A 23,527-nucleotide genomic window follows, 5' to 3' on the forward strand; every position below is an offset into this window, starting at 1 on the left:
TATAGCAGCATATCTGCCAACATGAAAGAGGATCACTATGCCTCCTGAAAAAGTGAAAAGGGGCATTGTTTTGAACTTTTTTCTTTGGGTAAAATTTTTTTTTGGCAGTTAGAAAATTGTTCTGTCACCTAGATTTTTTTGGGGATGTGTCCAGCCCTGATTGAAATGTGTGATGCAATCCTCATTCATGCTCATGCTGCTGTGGTGGTCGAGTGGTCATAGTGACGGATTCGCATCGCGTGGACCCAGGTTCGAGCCCCAGCCTACAAACAGTACAAATATTCAAATCATTACACTTCACTTCTGAAATATAGGTGGCAGCACTGAAAAATCAGACAACACTAGATAGGCAATCATACTGTTAGGTACACACACTTCCGGCACAACTCACTGGGCAGTAAATTGCCCATGGCGATAGACCTGAATTGTGCTCGGTTTGGAAGAAAGAAAGAATCCTTATTCATGAATTTGCTAAAGATAGAGCAGAAAAATGTAGTCAAAGGTTAGAAAATGTAAGAATAATAAATTTTGGTACTGTGTATAACTTTAAGATACTCTATATGAGAAAAATATAGCCAAACTTTTATGAGATTTTTGAAGGAAAAAAAAGAACTTAAAGCATCTTCTATCATTTAAAGATAAGAATATAAAATGTGGTAAGAATGAGAAAAAAAAATTGTTTTGGCTAATAATGAACCGATATATTTTTCAAGTTAAAAAATATATATTTGGGCCACTTTTATGTGAATATTTGAAGGGGGAAAAAACATTTGGTTAAAACCAAACAACCCTGCTGGGAAGGGATGCATAAAAAATTGAATTATACGTATCCCACTTTACATTTTCACTGACGGCGGTAAGGACCCAAGCATAACTCCAACCGTTTAGTTCGTCTTGGCTTAGGTGAATTAGAATAGGGACTTAGTAATAGGCACTATAGTCTTGGTAATGTACTTAACATAGAGGATGCTTAAATCCTTCACCGGGTGATTGTAGATGCTGGTATTTGACACATGTTCTCTTGGCGTAACGGTTGTATATGTGATATACGAGTTGTAAATGTTGTTCTCGTTCACCATGAATATTTTATGGAGCAACAAGTGACTGGAATTTGTGTCTGGTCCCCCCCACGTTCTCGTAAAGTGATCCGAGATGGATATTTTTTCCCATCAGGCGTGGTCATTGGCCTCTTGATCCGTGTTTGCGGTTTTAAGGGGGGACTGAGACTGTCTCTCTCGCACGCAATTTTGTACGTGAGTGGATGGAACCCATTGAAATTTTGATGAGAGATAATCAGCAAATTACTTAGAAGGCGAGGGTGTCACTGCCTTTATGTTGCATTTGTCAGATGCATCATCTTTTTCCTCCGCGATCGTTGCACGATCTTCCATTCAGATGTTTGATCACTGTCAAAGCCGTGTTTTTTTTATATAAAGGCACTGCGCTTTCGGCGCACAAGAGAACTTTAGAGATAGATGAATTTGATATATCATTTGTTTATACAGTATTTTCATCTCGATTTCGATTGGTTAAAAAATACTGTTTTCTTCAACCCCACCTCATGAGATACGGGGGCAATGTCCCCAGTGGCAAAGGTGGAGTCGACTGATCTAATGTATTCGACATCATCGTGCCCCCCCCCCCCCCCCAAGACTTCCAAGTCCATCTCCGCCTATGTGAAAAACGGTGCTCAGGCCTTTCGGAAAGTCGCGATTTTTACCCTACTGATCGATTTTTACTTGCATGTTTTCTGGGGGGGGGGGGAAGAGATTCAATTTGCGAATGGTCCCTTCGGGTTTTTAGGAAACTCGTGCTCGCAAAAACATCATCCAGATGATGCTGGCGGGAGGGGAATGTAAACGCGAGATCGGTGGGAAATTGATGCGCATGCGTCAACCCTTCTACCAAAGGCTCCTCCGTGGCATCAGGGTTGAGTGGGTGGAGGATGTGGGGTCTTGTTTGAGAGAAAAACGGGATACATCTTTCACTCCGTCTTTGTATGCGCGTGGGAGTAGATATAAGCTTGGAAGTGGTCTTGTTCCTGTGCGGTTGTAGTTTGTTAAACTGAGTAGTTTCGACGTCGCGGGAAGAAAAAAAATAAATAAATTGCGGCGCGTGTGGCTCTTGTCATGGTTGTGATGGTGAACTAACTGTCCAACGGATAGATCCAATTATATCGAAGAGGGGGAAAAAAACGCGAAATCGTCGTGTTTTTTTTATGCTCTTAAATTTTGTGAGGGAAAAAAAATTTTGGGAAGAATTTTCGGCCATCGATTCTGTTTCTTCGCTGCCAGCGTGACATTCAACTCGTGCGTTTCATGAGATTGACGTTGTTAAGATGAGTTAGGATTGCTCAGCGGACTTGATATCCAGAGTGATACTAAAGATCAATAGAATTTTAACTTGAAAGGGCCGCATCGGACACGAAAAGTTTGGTGGCGATTAGGAGGTCACCAGAAAATGAAATAAAATTCCTCTGTGCCGTTTCTTGGAAGAAAAACAATGATCCATAATATGGCTTAATGCCAGGATAGCATCTGCGCTATAGTCCCGTCGGTTCTAAATCCCCATCAATTTTTCTTTTTTTCTTGGCCAGTATCAGCAGCGATGCGGGTGTGTGCAGCGGCGGTGGTTTTTGCGGATCCTCTCTGTAGCATCATGGTTCACGTACTACGAACTGCTGGAAGATAGCTTGGCTAGAAAATGCAAATGTGCTGCCTGGTTCCCGGTTATGAGCGGAGGGCCCTCGATGATGATGATGACGACGATGAGGAAGAGGTGTTTTTATCGAACTATATTTGATTAATTAAGTTTTTTTTCAAGCTCCCCCCCCCTTTCCACCCACACGCCGCCTTTTCCACCAGCAGGCATCGATTTATGAAATACGTTCGAGTGTGATATACAGTAAAACAAGGATGTTCAACCTTTAGAAGAGTATGGGGCCACTTCATTGGAAAAGGTGCCGCGGGCCACTTAATTGATCTGGAACAGGTCCTCAAGAAGATACTGAAGGGATTGGTAAATGTGCTTAAAAGCTCTGGAACTTTGCCGTGGTGATCTGTGAATAAGCCGCGGGCCACTTTAGTGACGTGGGAACATGTCGAGCCTGTCATTCAAGTGATCCGCGGATCATTTACAGATCACTTAAGTGCTCTGGAGCTGTGCCACGGGTAACCAAGGTGATCTGCAAATGTTCCGAATGTCACTTAAGTGATGTGGAACTGCACCACGGGTCACACAAGCGATCTGTACCGCGGGCCGCTTAAGTGATCGCGGAACATGTCGCGGCCACTCAAGTGTTGTGGTACTGCATCGCGGGGCACTTAATAGATTTATCTAGAAATGTGTCGATCAGTTGATTTTTGCAAAATTATGTTTGAGGTCACAGGGCCACATTTAGATCACTGACCGTGGGTTGAACATGTGTACAGTTAAACTTCTCCAAGAAGGTCACCCTTCGTTTTTTTAAAGAGGTGAAATAGTGTGGCGAAAATTGGAAATTAAAAAAATGGATCTCTGAAAAGTTCACCATTCAGAAAGGTTTCACTGTATACTTGTATATATCATAAGCAAAGGTGGCTGTTGGGCCGTGCTGCTGCCACTCCGAAAGAGAGGTTCCGAATCCGAGTTGAAAGGGTGAAAAAAAAGGCTTTGCCAACAAAGAAAATTGGTCTGGGACATCAAAAATACATTCCACATGGAAAGAAATTTTTTTCTGGAGCCACCCCTGATCACATGGTTCCATATGGTATTTCACTTCGAACCAGACACAAAAGATTCTGATCCCTGATAATGCATTATTTTTCTGTAGCTATTAAAAAGCAGTGAAACCTCTCTAATAAGGTTACCCTCCATTTTTCAGGAAGTTGGCCTTTCAGGGGTTTTTTTTAATGCTGTTTTTTTACTTCTGATTTCTCGTTTGCTTTCATGGATTAGGTTGGTCTGCTGTTTTAAGGGGGGGGGGGTGGTAATAAATGATTAACCGCTCAAATCTGGACTGAAAAGCATAGTTGAATGATGCTGAATACCTCTTGATTTATGTAAATATATTTGGAATTTCCCTTAGAAAGTCAGGGCCATCAGATATACCACCTCATTCTTGAGTACTTAGTCTGACAGTAGGAACCGCTCACGAGGTAATCAGAATTTTGCGAGGAAAAGGTTTTTTGTCCTTAGATGACGACTATGGTTGTTAACTCTCTGGCTGTGGGCAACTTGAATGTTGTTTTTCGAGTGAATATTAAGACTTTCTTATTCCCTTTTTTACAACAGATATTTTTATTTTGTGTTTTTATGAATCTGCGCTCGAATGCAAATGCTACTGAATGTTAGTTTTACTTAAGTGATACTTTATTTACAGAAATATTTTTTTTTCCAGCAACTCAAAGATGAGATTACAGAAGTCACTGCTGAAATGGAGAGGTTGGAAGCTCAGGATGAATGGTGAGATTGCTTTTCCCCCTCCCCTCTTCCCCCAAATCCATTTGAAGGATGGGGGGGAAAACAGTTTCAGTCCAAAAAAATCAATGTTTTTGTAGTTTTGTATAGCTCAGTACCATCTCTTTCAACCGTGTAAAACCACAGAAGCAAAAATGCTTTCAGTCCACTGTAATAAAGAAAGATACAGTATAGGGGGAGGGGAAACAATCATTTTAGCAGTAGTGTGCAGGTAGAAAACACTCAGTCCAGTGTGTGTGCATAAAGTGATATTTGAGTGTTTGCGTATTTGTTTTGCTTTACTGATGTGCATTTCGTGTTTTGTGCTTATGAATTTGAGGTTAGTTCGTGTATCAAAAAAGTATCACTGAGTAGAGATTTATGTTGTGTCCTACACACTTATGTTGAAATTCCAGAGGAATGGATAGAAGTTATAAGAAGCGGTCATGTAAAACCATTTCCTTTCATAGTGATTGACTGCAAACATTAAATTTCTAAAGCTTAGCAGATTTTTTAAAGCCTATGTACCAGAAAAAATGCTCACTGCCAACAAGGCTAATCAGATGTCTTCATTAGATAGTTCTACTCCACGTTTAGTGTACCACCATTCCAGTTTCTTCGGTAGTCACACCAGCCATGAAGTTACTGTTAAAAACAAGCAAAAATAGAGAAAGGGCAGAAAATCAACAAGAGAGGGACATGCACAAAACTTCCAATTCTTAGATATGCAAGACCCCAATCCCAATTTCACGTGCGAAGTATGATGACCTGCAATATCTTTAAAAGCTTTTGCAACAACTTGACGCGGGATTGACGTTAGAGTAGCACGAGATAACACATACTTGGAATATATACACAACAATATATATATATATGATTTGACTGAGGATAATTAACTTTTTTTTCTGCACTCTTTCTTTCTAACCACCAATAATTTTCTTATCTTCTTTTAACTTAATTCATCATACCATGATCTCTAATATCATAATTATTCAAATTTCATGCAATTTGTGTGTGTATTTGGTATCAGAATCCTGCTGAAACTACATGTTCATGGGGGTTGTGAAGCCAAGAAAAATTTATGCAACCATTTTTCTACTTGCTTTTTAAAAAAGTTTGGTTTGAGTTTTACATAACATATGCCATGATATGAGATTAAAATAAAGTTTCTGACATTGTAATTAAATTAGATTTTTAAAAGAAAAACTTTGTTTTTCATCTTCTGAAATTTTTTTTTTCATGGACTGAAACCATTCCCCGACCCTTCAATTGTGTGTTATCTTGGTTATTCTGCTAGCAAAGCATAGTTGTTGGTGAGAAATTGAATTTTCTGGATGTTATGCCGAAACTAATTTTCTGAAGTGATTTGTCTCCGGGAATTGAACCTGGGTCCCTTTGCATACCCGGCAAGTGTGCTAACCAATACACCAGAGCCACACTTTTCGATTCCTTATAATATGCATTAGTACCATGAAGTGTTGAGTGGAGACATAGCAGCCTCCCTTAACTACAGCAATTTTCGCCCCGTTGGCGTTTTTGTATTAAGAGATGGTAGTTTTTTGCCCGAAATATACTGAGAAATTTAATTATCAGCTCTTCACGCTACTAACTTGTGTTATAAGAAATTAAAAGTGTGTGTCTGGTGTATTGGTTAGCGCCCTCTTGCCCGGTATGCAAGGGGATCCAGGTTCGGTTCCCGGAGGAGACATCATTTTTCTTTCCAAATAATTTCGGCATAATATCCAGAAAATTCAATTTCTCAGTATATTTCAGGCCGAAAAAATGTCATCTCTTAATACATAGTTGTTGGTGTTTGTGGAGAATGGTATATACTCTTGTCCCTGCATAACATTTTATTTTACTTTCTGCAGATACATTTTTAAGTGTAGTCAAGTTTCTGTAAGTGAATCCCCACCACAATAATTTTAGGAAAATTTTTGAAAGAAAAATAATTTTTAGTGCAAGCGTGTGTGAGGTCTTGGTTGATAATTTGTTATATAGAGACTCTTTACTGTATTTTTTTATTGAAAATTATTATACAGTCTTCACCCATAGGCAATTAATGGTTTTGCAGCTCATTCCCCAAACTTGTCACCTTAGACCAGTGTTCTTCAATGCATACTTTAGGTGGCCCTTAGTCCCCTAGGCAGAATACCTATGTCGCAGAACAATCTTGAATTTCAAGAACACTGTAGAGAACACTTATGTTAATTTTTACTATAGAACATTTCCAGTCAGCTGAGGGCTCATTGCAGAACAAAGCATTCTGCTTTTGGGACCTTAGCTATAGGTAATTTTCCGAATGTTAGAATTTTGCTGCCCCCCCCCCCCCCAAATCCTGTTGTATCAAAAAAAAAAATCTGTGCAAAATTTTAGCTCAATTGGATTACTACCATGTTTCCCCTGAAAATAAGACCCGGTGTTGTATTAATTTCTTCAAAAAATGTGTTAGGGCTTATTATCGGGGTAGGGCTTATATTAGGTGCATCCTGAAAAATCGTGCATTCTTATTTTTTGGTGGAATAACTATCTTTTTGAATGATGGTTACACAAAAATATAGACAAAAAATTTCAACTTGATGAAACATTTCTTTTGGATGTCGTTATTTGAAGTAAACTGGAAGTTCAGTTTAGGTTTTCAGGACCAAATAAGGCAATGTGTCCATGCCCGCTGGAAATACCAGTTTCTTCATTCGGCCCTCAGCGTTAAACTGTACTACTTATAGCCGGGATTACACTGTAAAAGTTTGGTAAAAGAGCTTTTATAAGTCCTTGAAAAAACAACCAATAAGCCTACTGGTTAACCGCTACACTTATTGTTTCCATTTTTCAAATTTTATCAAAGAGCTTTTACAAAGCTTTTATAGTATAATCTTTGCTTATGAGGACGGCATTCATTGGATATCCAAAATATGTCATAAGCAGGGATTATACTATAAAAGTTTTAGAAAAGTTCTTTTATGGAACTTTGAAAAAACAACCAATAAGCCTATTTAATTATATGCAACATTTTGGTTACATTTGCTTGAATATAATCAATACACTCATTGGTTGCATTTTCCAAGAACTTTTCTAAAACTTTTATAGTGTAATACCGTCTATATGTTTTTTATTCATTATCAAAAATGCTGGAAGTAGTAATTTTCTCCATTTTTTTCGATAAGAGTCGGTCTCAAATTTATCTGTTTAGGTAGGTGTTCAGCTCTTGCCTGCTTGAGTGTTAGCAAAAATTTAATTTTTCTTTAAATTATAGATTATTTCAAGTATAAGTTTCAATGATATCATTTATTTATATTTTCATTTGATGATTAATAAAACCATTTTATATATTTCAATAAATCTGTCGTGTTGCAACAACATACTAAATTCGTCTTGTTGACGATTTTAGTTAGGGCTTATAGGATTTTATTAGGGCTTATTTCAGGATAGGGCTTATATTAGCATTCTAAAAAATCATGCAAGGGCTTATTTTTGGGGAAACACTGCTAAGCCACACATACACCTTGTCTACACATTCCTCTGCAGAACTTCTAATGAATGGGTATGTGTTGGATATGTGTGTGTACGTGTAATGAACCTGACATAAAATTTGTTTCTGTGTAATGCTTGCTATGTGTAGTTCTGCCATCAATTTTTTTAACTATGGGTGTACAACTTCTAGATGACTCTCAATTGCCTTGGGAGCCGGAACACAGTAAGCAATGTTAATTCCCTATACCCAGTGAGTGATTCCATTCAGAAGCGGTATACTCCCTATCTCAACCTTTTTTTTCTTTTTTTTTTTGCTTGAGGACTTTGAGGACACATTCAGGCCCCAAAGCAGAATGTTTTGCATTGTTCTGCAACAAGCCCTCGGCTGACTGGAAAGGTTCTTCAGTAAACATTCCCTTATAGTGTGTGTTCTATTTGTTCCTTAAAATTCTGTGCAATTTTTTTCTTTGGCAGCACTGATAGTTCTACGGGGTACGTCACAGTTTCTGACATATTCTGCTTTAGCTTGTTCAGGCAACCCCAGTAATTGTTTAAAACATTCTGAATCCAATTTCCTAAAAATTTGTGTCAATTCAAAAAAATACCTGAAATAACATGGAAAATTTGAGAAAAACATTCGGTTTTTAATAGTGCACGTAACTTCTATAAAAGAAACACATTTTTAGTTACAGCAATAATTTTTATAGAATCAAGACATAATGTGAACGCATGAACATTAAACATTGTTTTCCTAATAAGAGGATTTTGTTGCAGTTTGGTATTTTTTACAGTCCGTGAAACAAATCGTTGAGATTAATTTTATTTTTTCGTTATTTTCCTCAAAGAGAGCATTGGGGAAGAGGGGTGCAATAAGGAACTTTTCCTGTGTATGCTGGTAACAAATGTATTACTTGTTTCATTTGTTTTTATTCACCACAAATGAGGTACGCTAAGTTGTCCAGAGTGAGCCGATTATTTCATTTTGATGATTACTCACATTATGCATTTTTCTTTTCCATCATAGCAAAAGTAATACAAAAGCCAAACAGTTATCTACCGGGAAGAAGAAATTCAACATGGACCCCAAGAAAGTATGTGTTATCATTCTCGCGTGATCAAGGTATTTTGATTCCATGCTTTGTTGGCCAATATAGAGTGTTTAATTTCGTTGAATGTTTTCAGGGCATTGAATACCTCATTGAACATAATTTGCTGAAGGATACGCCGGAAGATGTCGCACAATTCCTGTACAAAGGGGAAGGACTCAACAAAACCGCTATAGGAGACTACTTAGGTGAAAGGTAAGACTCCAAGAAAAGTTTATTGAATGTTGGGTTTTTTTTTTGGGGGGGGGGGGGGTTTAGATCTTTTATGCCTAATAGACATTCCTTTGGCAGCCATTATCGCAAGCTGGTCTTTTTTCAGTTTTCATTTATAATTATGGAGCCTATTATAGTTATTAAAAATATCTTACAGCAGTAGTGCACAACCTTTTGAGTCCTCAGGGCAGATATGCTGTAATTCTGTCGCTCATGGGACTTTTCACTCAACTTGTCCCTGCTTTGACCATATCTATATGTTCCGTTCAGTCTGTCTGGTTTTGAGCCCAGTGGCCATTTTTTGTTGGCAAGATTTGATTTGAGAGTAGTTATGACAGGTAATTAAACCTGCTGGTTGACAATGATTGATAATGTTCATGTTTTTTGAAAGGGGGAAAAATTTCTAAAATTTTATTTTTGGAAAGGAAAAATCCCTACAATGTTTCTCACAAAAATTCCTATTCATTTTTGTAAGGAGTTTGGAACCGCTCAAAAAACCTTCCTAATTCTCATTCTCCAAAGTTGGCAGCTATTCATTATTCGCAGTCCCAATAACTATAAACAAATTTTTCCCATGTTGTGATATTGGTCTATTCCTTGGGAAAGTGATAGCGATATACCCAAATGATAATATTATTCATGATTCTAATAAGCTGTTTTTGTTGTACATATTTTGTATTAAGCTGTTTTATGTTGGAAGAGGTTCTGCTTTTTTTAATGCAGATTTTAATTGTGTTGCATTTTGATGATGACTTGTAACTTTGTCTTGTAACTTTTTTTTCTCTCTTTGTTTTATAGAATGGATTTCAATATCAAAGTCCTAGATGCCTTTGTAGAACTTCACGATTTCACTGACCTCATTTTAGTTCAAGCCTTAAGGTAAGTTAGGATTTTTTTTTTCCTTTAAAATTTTCACATTTGCACTAAAACAGCTGTTTCAAAACTTATTTGAAGCACTGTCCTTTTTTAGACAAATTACCTTAGACAATAAACCTTTTAGGTAAATTGTCAATGAGGGAACGAATGAAACTGAGGCCACCTTGGATTTCTGAAAACTGATTATCAGAAAAAAATAGAATTTTTTTTTTTTTTTGGGAGGGGGGGGGCGTATCTTAAATCTACGCATTTGTACTTGCTCTTATCTATTTTCTTCTTAATTTAATGTTTTGTCAGCTGTCGTTTGGCACTTTGCCTGTTGTGGCGTTGTATTTGTATTTCTCAAAGTGTGTGTCACGGTGAGCAGGAGATATTGATTTATGTGCCTATTTATACTTTTAAAGTGGTTCTTGTATAAGTGGAAATATCTACTAAACTACTCTGGGAAGCCACAAATGAACCATGAAATGTGTTTGGGAGCCACAGGTGACAAAAGTTTGAGCAACACTGGCTTAGTTCATTAAGATCAAGGCTGCCAATACCTATGCCCTATTTATAAGGGAAGCTGCCATACTTCTTTAGCCTGATATGAATTCTATTTATTTTTGTGCTATAAATATACTATAGAAAGACCTGTAAAAAATTGTGGTTTGGGATCAAGGTCCTTAAAACCAAAATTACTTGCATTCATTAGAATCAAACCAGAATTTTAAAAAGTCTGTTTTGTGATGAAAAACAAAAAGAGGGGTGAGAGAAGCCATTTTGAAAAATTCTAGCACCTCAGATTACTTATGAGACTTGGATTATCAAGACTCTACTATAATTTAATTAATGCTGTAATTATAGTTCAGACCTCTATAGTTTCTTTGGGTGTGTGTATATATAGTTCTATGTATCTGCCATCTCGTCGGGTGGTGCCTTTGAATTTGTATATTGTTGTCTGTTTGATTCTAATTTTCTTCTGTTTTTGGTTAGACAATTTCTTTGGAGCTTCCGACTACCTGGTGAAGCGCAAAAGATAGACAGGATGATGGAAAAGTTCGCCCAGCGGTATTGCCAACTCAACCCTGGGGTTTTCAGCAATACAGGTATCTGTATTTTTGGAATTTTTTAATTAGATTAAAAGTCTTCTCACACAAGACATTTAGCCTCTCTTATCCTTTTCACTTGATCCTGATCAGATCAGTCGAACATACGCTATTGAGAAATTGATAATTCCCGTTAAATGGTTTGAAGTTATTAAATAAAAAAAATCAGATGGTTTTGATTTTTTGGCTAACAACTGTGTTTTTTCTCTATTGCAGATACTTGTTATGTTTTATCATTTGCGATAATCATGTTAAACACATCATTGCACAACCCTAGTGTGAAGGAAAAACCAACAGTTGAACAGTTTATCACGATGAACAGGGGAATCAACGATGGAGGTGATCTTCCGAGAGAACTTCTTGAAGTGGGTATTTTTTATGTAATATCTATTGTAATTGTATATGGCTTATTCTTTATAAATGTACACTAATGTTAAATTCAATTTATATAACATTTATATTATGTTAAGACATAACTATTAGGGAAGTAAATACTATGCAAGTGCTACTATATGTGAGAAATGTCAGAAAACTTGCACACTTTTTTTTACAAGAAGTTGTCAAACCGTGATGATGCTCTACTCTGATTTCTGCTTAACCCTAAAGCTTAGGTCAATTAATGAATTGCATTTTTTAGGGTGAAATGATGTAAATACAGGTTGATGTTAGTCAGGATAGTACCCTATTCTCTTCTGGCCATAGTCAGATTATCGTTACTGGTATTCAATAACCTGTTCTCTAATAATTATTTTTCTGATCTCAATAGGGTCTTTATGAAAGTATAAAGCAGGAACCATTCAAGATTCCAGAGGATGATGGAAATGATTTGATGCACACGTTCTTCAATCCCGACAGAGAGGGCTGGCTCTGGAAACAAGGTTCTTTTTCTTATCTCGTTATATGCTCATAGTTTGTTTTGTATCTCTAAGCTTTCAAAATTATTTGATACATCTTTGATGTATTTCTTGCCTTCTACCAATACTTAGAATGGTTATTATTCTCTTGCCGCACTTACGAAAAATAATTATTATATATGCGCTACCCAGTGCACACCTGTTCGAAGCATGATAATCACAGCACTGTAAAAATAAGACTACAGTTTATATTTTAAACCTGCTTTTAGCCTAATCAGTAGTCGCTTTATCACTGTTTTTGTATATAAATCAGGGTGTTATTTTTTTCCTACACATTTTGGCGGTGTCAAAATACCAGAATGTCAAGTTTTTAACAGCTATTTGCCCATTCTGTAGATTTTTTGAAACCATGGATAACATTATTTTGACTACTATATAATTTGTCTCGGGATCATTTAAAATATTCAGGGAAATTTTTCTGATTTTTGTGAAAACAGACAAAATACAAGAAAACATTTAATTTTCACTCTGTCTTTGAAAATTTAATTTCCCGTTCATTGTCACTCATTTTATAGAGCAGTGATTCCCAAATGGGTTTGTTGCGAGCAGTAAGAGTGAAATTATACAGTCCGTCTCAAAAGTTTAGGTAATGCGTTATTTCAGACTTGCCAACTCTCGAGATTCAGGCGAGACTGGATTTTTTACCTTTCCTCCTGCTCTCAGAAATGATTGAAAATTGGTCCTAATTTTTAGCTAAAAATTAATTTTTCGGTAAACATAACTCATTTTCAACAACAGCTTGTGCATTCCATTAAGTTCAGCGTACAGTGATAATCTAGCTCGTCTGGTATCAGCCTGAAAACTTTTTTCTACGTTATGTTTCAAAAACCAATTTCCCACTCACAGGAGTGTTAGATTCAGCATATATGTAGACTTCTCCCACCCTCTTTTTTTCCAGTTCTTTCAGGCTGTCAGAACCCTCAACCATTATACTCAGCCATGTTTCCAAGTTGGTTTGTGTTTGATTTGACATGGCACAGTGCGGCTGGTCTGCATTCTACTTTATATTAGTGACTGCAGTTGCTGTAGTCTACACTATAGATTTATGGGAGTTCTGTGTGTTTGCTGTTGTGTGCTGACAGCATCATATAAAACTGTCGCGATACAGTTGTATTGAGAAAATAAAACTTAGACAGTCCAGATAGCATAAAAATTTAAAACAAAATACACACACTTGTGTATTATGGGGAAAAAGGGATGAATTCTGATGTTCATATGATTTCATGTTAAAAGTTGTTGCTTTTTCAAGAGGAGAGGCAAATGTTTTTCATTTTTATAGTCTGCTTATACAGAACCTACCTGAGAGGGGACACTCGTCCATGGGACTCATGTCCCGGGAAACTAAATTCACTGACAACAGAAAATCCATGACCAACAATTCACAGAATGGAAAATATTCATCGCTGGACCGACATCAGTTCGACATGAGTGAATGAATGATCACGTGAACGAGTGAGTAATTGAATGAATGAGCAAAACTGGCCTGTCACTAGAGCTAGCTCGCTCTTGCTGACTCACTCGCAAGGTCACTCGCCCAATCACTAGGTTGCTCATTCTGTTATACACTATATCGCCTGGTTGCTCACATTGTTACTCCCTGACTAGGTTGCTCATTCTGTCACACACATTCAATCACCAGATCACTCACTAGATCTGTCTACCAATTGGTCGTATTATCTCTTGGTTGTGTACTCACCAACACTAACCACTCTGTTACTCAGTAACTACGACATTTAGTAAATGATATATTTACTGAATCGCTCATTTCCCGCTCACTTACTCATGTTGAACTGTTGTCAATGAATTTTCCGTAAAAACCACTTTAACTGATTTTTAAATTTTCTCACAATAACAATTTTTTTACCAGGACTGTGGGGAGGAAAATCTCCATTTTTCTGGATTCCAAAAGTAGGCATGTCTGATTTTTTTAAAATGAGAATATAACAAGTATAATTAGCAGGTGTTAATGGACAATACCTGAAGTATTTTTACGTTCATGAAAAATATTTATACAAAAGAAAATTTGAAATGTATTTATAGTATCAAAAATACACAAAAAATGACTGCCTCAAAATTTAGGGAAAATTTAAATTTAAAAAAATTTCAGGCTTTTTATAATTGATAGACTTTTCATTTTTGCTGATAACCCCAAATACACGATCTTCCACAGATCTCTTATTAAATTTTGCAAGATCTGAACAGCAATATTTCATGTTTTTTTTATGGATCTGTTCAAGTCATCAAGTCTAATAATGTTTGCCGTGTGCATACAGTTCTTGTGAATATATCTCGTAGATTCTTTATAGGGCTCTAGTCTGGACTCATCGCTGGCCTGTCTAAAACCGAGACATTTTCATGATCAAGCAACTGTTTTGTTGCTGCTGATATGTGTTATAGTGTTGAAAAGTCTCGTTTGGTTCTCCTAAATTTTCTCCAATTGGTAGCAAATATTTCTCTACATTGTCATCTGGTGCCGATTTCATTCTTGAGCTATCAGTTGATTGCTGTCGCCATCTGTGTATGGAGCCATTCAACATGAATTTTTCTTATCTGGAGAATATATATATACTATCTGTTTTCATAGCTTAGGAGGTAGAGCACTCGTCTGGCAAACGAGAGACTGGGGATCATATCCCCCTGAGAGGCAGAGTTGAATCCTAAAGTCATCTCCAAATATAACCAGTCTTTCGAGTAATCTCGTATTAACAAGTGGAGAGGACGTATTTCTGCTCGCCAATGTGTGGTTTAACAGGTCTGAAATTGAACTGTGATTATAATGCATGCTCACAATGTTTCTTGTCTGTTCAGAATTCGCTTGAAACTGTGGGGATCTTATCTAATCAGTCCTTCAATCTAAGAGTCATGTACATAGCCCCCACAAGGGTAGGGCTGACAGGGCTTCAGCCCTGGGCCTGGGATGATTCTTATCATTTTTTTATTTTTTCACATTAAAAAAATAGGAAAAATCATTGCAAAAAAACAAATCTTGCCCCTGACCAAAGTCTGGTCTAGGGCACGCCAAAGGTCCCATCCTAGGGACCCTGCTCCAGGATGCGAGAGCCATAGTCATGACCAATAGCTCATGAAACCCTGAGTATAAGTAGATTCATACAACCCACATCTGAAGCCCCTGGGACCCAAGTGTGGATCGTGACCTATAATTGAAGGTATCCGACTACCTTTCTTGTCACTTTTCTTTTAAAATGGTACTGGAGTGAACTTTAATAACATTTTTTTATAGAAAGTGTCTCGAAATGGTGGAAACAGTGACAAATTTTGGTCTGCCTATGACATTTTCTATGAAAAAAATGGTTTTTATGTCAAATTTTAGGCAAAATTCATGTGATTATTCAAAACACAACTGCAAAAAATTTTGTTAATAAAATGCTTTGTGATTTTCACAGTACATTTTAGCTAGTACTGTTGCAGGTTATGAACCAAAATTTAAAGAATTGCATGATATGCTCATAAGTTACACCCAAATACGTTTATATACATGTGAATTTTTTGAAATTTCATCTTACATTTTGCTATGAAACACTGTAATTCAAAAAATATGTGTGATAAACCTTAGATTTTGGTTCATAACCTCAACAATATATAGTAAAATATCACATTAAAATTTTGTAATGATGCAATGAATAGATTTTTACAAATCATGTCAAACTCAAGTAAAATGTCAAAAATAACATTCTTCGTAAAACACGTTTGAAGTCTTTATTCGCGTATTACTTGTATGTAAAAACGCAACACTAAAGTGAACGTAACTTTGATTGTAAGCATCATATAAACAAAACAAGGCCTGTTTTGGAATCAACAAACTTTTATAAAAAATAAAAATCTACATTTTATTCCAAAATGACATTTTCAACGTAGTTGGATACCTTAAGAATCCTTGCTTTAACTGTTTCTACATCAAGTGGGGTGCCAAAATGAGTGCTTGTATCTAGTTGTTGTCCTGCTAGACCATACACTCAACTAATAGGAAAATTAAAATGGTGAATCACCCATGGGGTCCAGTTTGGCTTATCCGTTCCTGATACTAGGCTACTGCCTGGCAGTTGAGAAACACTATTTACTATGGCCATAGCAAGTGTAAATGCAAAATGAGATCGATAATGTAGAATGATTGATGCAGTATGAAAACAAATGTTCTTCGTCACAAATTAGCATTAATTTTAGTAGAATTTCTTCATTGTGTAGGTGTATAATTATAAAATTAAAAAACTTTTCAAGCAAAGTTTTTTTTTTATTGGAAAAAAGTTCAACAGCTCACACATGTTCACAAATTTGTGTAATTTTTTAATAAGTGATGAAAGCATGTGCGTCAACTGAAGTGCCCATAGTCCAAAATTTTTGGACAGATTATACAGCATTTAGATTTTATAGCATTTTGATTTGGCACATTTTAATTTTAACAACCTTGTATGGCATAAGAAATAAATAGGTTTTCATGTTTCATGTGTGAGCAGGTCGCAATAGGGGCAATGTTAATAATAACTGCGTTTGCTGTGATACGAAATTTGTTCCTTTTTTTTTCTTTTGAAAAAAATTTTTTGAACTGATTTCTCATCAAAATGAAATTGCTGTTATCATCTGTAATCTTTTTTTAATTGCCATTTGTGATAAAAGAAAAAACTTTTTTTTTCTCCCTCCTGCTTTTTTTCCTCCCCCTTACATTCCGCATCTCTCACATCATCAGGGAGTTCGAAAATCAGTAAGTTTTGAAACCAACAGTTATACGAATATGGAATTTTGAATGTGCGAACGCAGTTATGTGTGGTGATGATTTGATCTGTTGCTTTTTTTTTTTAATCAATGGAAAAACCTCTGCTTCTGTCTTTTTCTTTTTTAATTATTATCTACCGATATTGTCACCGCCTCATTTCGTTATGATACATAATTTGGTCTGAGTCATTGTATTTGCTTTTCCGATTCCCGCTTTATATTGTTTCCCCACTTCTCTTTCTCCTCAACTTTCTTCCCCTCGTGCTTGCTACAGCATGTTTCTATGATATGTTTCTATTCGATTGGCTTGTTTAAAAGCTCCAAATACATTTAATTTGTTATATTCCTCCCCCTTCTCCCGATATGTTGTGTGCATGTGGTAATGAATTTACTGAGTCCATACACATATAGTGTGATCGTAGTTACATACATAATCCACTTTTGGCTCAAGATCGGTTGCTATTCGATATGGTTTATTTTTCATGAGTTTTTTTTTTTTTTCCTTTCATTTTGCCTGATTCTGCAAAATTGCGCATAGTAACTATTTTGATGTTATTGTATTGCTTGCTTATATATTCGGAGTCAATCGTTTATTTTATTCAGTGTTGTTTCTATACATATATGAAAATGCTTTAATGTTTATATAATAAAAAACATTGCATTAGTCAAATGCTTTGCATCTGCTAAGATTGCTTTGGCCCATGAAGGGACTTGAGTGGATACATGCTCCTCCAATGTGGGGGGGGGGCGACAAAAGTGTGTATATCTAATGGGGGGGGGGTGAATTTCCACCTCCATTAATACAATTTGAACTCTGAATTGGGGAGGCAATCACCCCCGTATCTGCCTCTGCAAAGAGACAAGGTGTAGTCCTAGTGACAACTTTTATTTCTTTGGTGCTTGAAACTCTGGTCTAACAAATTTCAGGTGATTCACAGATGTTCTGTGTAGTATGCGTAGTAATAGCACTATGCTCAACAATGTTGAAATATGGTATGAAGCGGCAATCTTTTTTCATTTTCTTTCTACACCCTTCCGTTTAGCTAATGTTGATTTTCAGACAGATTTCAAGTGTCGTTTGATCTGTGCCATAAGTAGAGAGAGGGTCCGGTTTAATCAGGCCATGGTCCACAATGTGGAGGGAGGGTAACATTTAGGATTCAGTTTTCAAAACTAATTGTCTAAAAATATTTTGTCAGAATCAAAGAGTTTGGAGGGGAGGGGGGTTATGTTACGACAAGCTCTATCTTCAATAACATTCTTTATGGAGAATTTGAATGAATATTGTGTGAAAAGAAAGCAATGGTGATTTCTTAGTCATGCTGGGAGTCTTATTAAATACAGTCTTGCTATAGCAAACCTGACTTACTGGATATAATAAACCAGACTGACTCTAGCTGTAGAAAACTGGTTTTTAAAGTTTGTTATAACAAGTTTGCAATTACTAACTTTCTATCACCCTGACAGCATCCAGCTTATGCAGCAAATCGGCATGAGTTTTCGGTTGTAAATATAGTCAGCGATCGATTAATGATCCTTTCTGAAGTAATTGGTATTGCTTTTGAATTTCTATCACTTCACTGAGAAACTTTGAATGCAGTTAATCCTCCATATGTTTAACAAACGAAATCCATGTAGTCACCAGTGAAAGGCATTCTCCACCATGGATCAGATTGAAATACTCAATAAATCTACAATAAATCGGTTTCTTGATGATGATTGCATATGTTATGTCTTTATTGATATTTTTCTAATGATTGTTTTCTCTCACGCATTTTATTAGGTGGTCGATATAAAAGTTGGAAGCGACGGTGGTTCATACTGAACGACAATTGCCTCTATTACTTCGAGTACACTACTGTAAGTATGGTTTTGATTGCTTCATAGATTTCTATCACATATGGCCATCAAATTACAAGTTCCAAAAGTATCCAATCATAATTTTTCGTACACAAACCAATGAAGCTTGGGAAGCATGGTTTGGTGCATCAATTTTTCCTGCCTGCAGAAGCTACCAGTCTCTGGCAGGCCGTTGATAAGTGAGGAAGTGCGAGTGCCATCACCTTTTCATTTTTGACAAAATCATAAAAAAACCAGAGCAATGCCACTGTATTGAATTTTGCATGAAGCATGGTGATTCCAGAGTGAAAAAAATTCCATAAATTTCACCATACTTTCAGAGATGAAGTGGGCACCACACCGATTAAAAAGTGGAACAAGTGCTTCAAAGATGGCTGCACATCAATAGAGAGTAAAGCACATTCTGGTATGCCCTCAACGTCCAGAAATGAGATAGTTATTGCCCAAGTGAGGACTCGTGCTGACCATCGTCTTTTACTCCTGTGGAGTGGTTGATCAGGATTACATACTGCACAGCACAACCATCACCAAGGAGTACTACCAAGAGGTTCTGCATTGCAATTGTCTGCTCTGCCAAGATGAATGCAGTAGAGTCAAACTTTTCCTATCATTTTGCCAAAAATGAAAATGTGACACTGTTCTCGCTTACATTTCCTCACTCGTGTGTTATCTGCCTGCTGGAAAAAATTCATGTATGCGCACTAGGATCACCTACATATGTGCACCGAACCATGTCTCCCTAGCTTCATCGGTATACACTCAAAAAATTAAGGTCAGATACTTTTTGAACAAACCACATATTTTTGATTCTTCATGAGAACTTTCGTGGTTTTCTTTTTAAAAAATGTAACATTAAGACTGTTTCCAATTGGAAAGTATAAGAAGAATGCCACATACTTTTCAACTTTTGAATTAATCTGCATCCAGCACTTGACATTTTGAAGAAAACTACCACACAATCAAATTTTGCTTCAAAATGGATGTTTCCATGTAAAACCTATGTACAGCACAGAAAAACCAAACACGACACTAGATATGCACTAAGTGTTGGGTACACACACACACTTGCACTTCTGGCACAATTCAATTGGTAGTAAATTGCTCGTGGCCATAGAACTGAGTTTTGCTCAGTTTGAAAGAAAGACGTTTGACAATGTCTTCTAGCCTCCAATCCTGTGGTGGCTAGAAAGATTATGGGTGTCTTCCATCGTGGGAAAGTCACCAAATGAGAAAAAGGTCATGGAAGTCAAGAAACAGTCATGAAATGATAAAAGGTCACAGATTTATAATACAAAACTATTTCCTGATTCTTCCCTGGCGATTGCAGTGCATGATTTTACTGCTTAAAATCATGGGCCTCTAAGTGCTCTGTATCAGACTTCTCATCGTGAAAACCCGATGGATACCCTCAGTTGTGGTGGATGGCTAAAGATAGCTTTCGAAAGACTGAAGTGCAAATGTAGCTTAGTTTCTATTTCAAAAAAAAGAAATTCGCTGTAGTGGGCAACAGAAATAACTAGTTTTTTATTGCTGATCATCACTGTGTCAAACCTCTGCGAAATATTTAATTTTGTGAGCGAAAGACCTGTTTTGCCAAAAAAAAGTTAAATTGCCAATAATATCACCAAATAACGAATGTTAAATTACCAATTCCGCCAAGTAAGTCAAGGAAAAATGTCTGAATTTTCTTTCAGGTATGTGGTAAACCCCCCTTCAATAGGTAGGTTGTCTTTGAATGCAAATATCTATGTGTGCTTGCAGTAAGTCTGTGATAGGATTTCCTTGTGAAGGTTAATATCCAAAGAATATGAGTGGTGATCTGATGGCTCAAGGCTTTAAGGAAGACTGTCATCCTACTGTTTTCCCACAACTTTTTGCGACAATTCGTATCTTCTGTTCCTTGGGAGTCATTCAAGTCATCGATGGAGGGGGTTTTCGATTTGATGACAGGGGGGGGGGGTTTGATAATGCTTACATCATCAACCACGATTTATGAAAATGTGAAATATTCTTAATGGCATCATTCTCAGTGCGCCAAAAAGGAGAAAAACCTTTCGATAGTTCGTGGGCACTTGAAGTAACGTCTCCCCCTACCCCTATTGATAAGTTCCCTACAGAGCCACTTTAGTGATCTCTAAATGTTTCGCGGATCCAAGTCTGCTTGGAAATGTGTCCGGGCCACTTAAGTGCTCTGGAACTGTGCCGCGCATCACTCAAGTGGTCTGTAATTACATTTTGCGCGGATCATTTAAATAATCTGAGAATGTGCCGTGGGTAACTTGAGTGATGTAGAACCACACTGAGGGCCACTTAAGTGCTCTAAAACTACGTCACATGTCACTCAAGGGATCTCTAAATGTGTCAGGGATCGCTTAAGTGTTTTGGAACTGTGTCCCAGGTCATTTAAGTGATCTGAAAATGTGCCACAAGCCGCTTAAATGTTCTGAAATTGTACCACAGGACAAGCGACCCCCCCCTTTAAGCAATCTGTAAATGTGCCGCTTAGTTAATTTTTAGAAAATTAGGTTTGAGAGAGAGAGAGGAAGAGGCAGGCCGCATTAGATAACCCCTTGGGCCATATTTGGTCTGTAGGCCAAGGGCCTTTATGCGATTTATTATTATATGGCTTAGAGGGCGAGTCGCAATGAATTTATTAAAGATAAATTTTGAGTGCATAGCCTTGAAATATAACATTGAAATTAACAGAAATTGATTATAATAACATATAAAGGTATTCTCTTCCAAAATTTCAAATTTAAAAAAAGGGGGGGGGTTTGTTGCATTAAAAAAATAAATTTTTGATCGTGGGAGGCCCCACAATCCCCTTATGTTCCCCCCCCCCCTCCTCCCGTGTACGTCTGATCCCACCAATATGCGGTAGGATTCAGAGGGGCAGAGCTGATGATAAAAGTTTTGCTGACCGGTGGGGGGGGGGTTCAGAATTTTGCTTACCAGGGAGGGTCAAAAATGGCTAAAAATTTTCTTGCGTAATACTTGGATGGCCACATCCATAGGGAAATCTTTCACAAATGAGGCAGACCCCTCGTTTCCCATAGCATATATATTTCCATCCAAGACCTTAGAATTTTACTAAATGTCACTGCTGAAGAAACAGCATGATCGCTGATGTATTCTTGCATGTCTTTTAGTTTCCTTGTACAAGTTGAAAGTTTCATTATTTGTTTCACTCTAGGATAAGGAACCTCGTGGCATTATTCCGTTAGAGAATGTACAAGTTCGAGAAGTGCAAGACCGCAACAAGCCCAATTGCTTCGAATTGTATTCAGTGGGAAGCGATGTCATAAAAGCTTGCAAGACGGATTCCGAAGGTAAAGTCGTCGAAGGGAAGCACACAGTGTATAGGATGTCCGCCGCAACGCCAGAGGAGAAAGACGATTGGATAAAGTGCATAAGGTGAATTGATATATTGTGTTTCTTTGCTGCTTCCTCTCCCTCCTCCCTCCATTTGTTTTTCCTTGTGTTCTGTAGCTTCGTCCTAATAGCTTGATAGCAAATTACACCACCCATCGCACGCTATATTCAAAATAATCCCAGACAATTGCTCGCTCGCTTGAACAAATATCCTGATGCATTTCGAAGATATATATATATACAAACATGTGCACACATACCTTTATGTACCTGTGTGTGTATTTGATGTACTAGTACGTTTGTTTGCCGAATGTGTGAGTGAGGCATGTCATCTCTCCCGCAAAATAAGTAAAGACCGCCCATTACCGTATATATCCGGGCTTCAAAAATACATTAGTAAACGACAATAAATTCACACCACTGATCGCAGTGCCATGGCTTAAATTCATTACAACCAGGAATTGTAAGAAAATTCAAATAGCTCCATTTCGCAAGCAGCCAATCAGAGCATTATAGAAGACTTCGCAGGTGCTCATCTTCATTCTGGTCATGACGTTTGACTTGGACAGATGTATATTTTTCCCCCCACTGAGCAACTGAGTTAGGATTTGGTAACCAATCAAAGTGGGATCCTCTCGGTCAGCGTGATATTTTTATTCTCTGAAGAGGACACCCGTACGTGTTGAAATGCATTAGGGGTTTTGTATTTTTTCTGAGTATTTATCATCGTGCATGTTTCGCTGACCAGGCAAGGCACAAGACAATTGTAAAAAATTTATGATTTTGTAGACCGCCGACAAAATCTAATCACATTTGCACACGAGATCAATGATACCAGGGCACGCAAAGTGAGTAAGTCCCACGAAGCTGCAAGTCCTTTCTAGAGGACATGACAAGGGGTTGCCGGTTCAACAAAAGTATATGGTCTAATCAACGACAAAGATGGAGCAATGCAGCCTCCAGCAAAATTGCAGCATCTGTCTCACATGCCAAGTCAGTCTCGTAAGCAGATACAAAGGGGGAGCAGTGCAATAATCCCTCCCTCAGTAAAAATTAAAAGAGAGCATAATTGGCAGAGTCGGATATTCGCCTCCCCCTTCCCTCACCTTTTACTTCCATGGGACGGGGGGAGAGATTGAGTTTCTCCCCCACCACCACCATATTTTCTATATCTGCCTATGTTAGTAGTCATTTTCTTGCTGCTTGGCTCATAAATGTCCTCTTGCTCACCTGGTACGGGAAGCTAAATGAATCCCACATTCCTGACCCAGCTTTATTGCTGCTCAGTAATACGCCAGTGTAATAACACTGGTAGCTAGGAGGTCCCTAGGGTCTAAAAAAAGGGGGGGTGTACTTAACCTCTATCTCAAAATGTAAAAAATAATGGGGTAGGGAATCTGACCCCCCCCCCCATTACAATACGGTAATCTTCGCTTACTCTGCGGGCAATTGCTTGACTCAC

General features: G+C 37.5%; 1 protein-coding gene across 11 annotated transcripts in view; it reads left to right on the forward strand.

Annotated features, from left to right (window-relative positions):
- Positions 1-23,527, forward strand: part of step (cytohesin steppke) — a 63,824-nt gene that overhangs the window by 39,083 nt on the left and 1,214 nt on the right. For 5 of the 11 annotated variants that reach the window (XM_089248760.1, XM_089248762.1, XM_089248756.1 and 2 more), the window contains exons 3-12: positions 4,379-4,443; positions 8,933-8,999; positions 9,091-9,209; positions 10,026-10,106; positions 11,079-11,191; positions 11,408-11,556; positions 11,958-12,069; positions 16,808-16,822; positions 18,617-18,693; positions 21,887-22,107. In XM_089248760.1, the coding sequence (XP_089104886.1) occupies positions 4,379-4,443; positions 8,933-8,999; positions 9,091-9,209; positions 10,026-10,106; positions 11,079-11,191; positions 11,408-11,556; positions 11,958-12,069; positions 16,808-16,822; positions 18,617-18,693; positions 21,887-22,107 (1,019 nt within the window). Of the gene's footprint in view, positions 1-2,018; positions 2,779-4,378; positions 4,444-8,932; positions 9,000-9,090; positions 9,210-10,025; positions 10,107-11,078; positions 11,192-11,407; positions 11,557-11,957; positions 12,070-16,807; positions 16,823-18,616; positions 18,694-21,886; positions 22,108-23,527 lie in introns of those variants that run through there. The other 6 variants (XM_089248764.1, XM_089248761.1, XM_089248757.1 and 3 more) reach the window with 2 other exon arrangements.

This window comes from Pholcus phalangioides, unplaced genomic scaffold (genome assembly GCF_987345545.1).
Source record: "Pholcus phalangioides strain wild (caught in Gottingen) unplaced genomic scaffold, Ppha-v1.0 ptg000020l_1, whole genome shotgun sequence".
NCBI classification, from domain to species: domain Eukaryota; kingdom Metazoa; phylum Arthropoda; class Arachnida; order Araneae; family Pholcidae; genus Pholcus; species Pholcus phalangioides.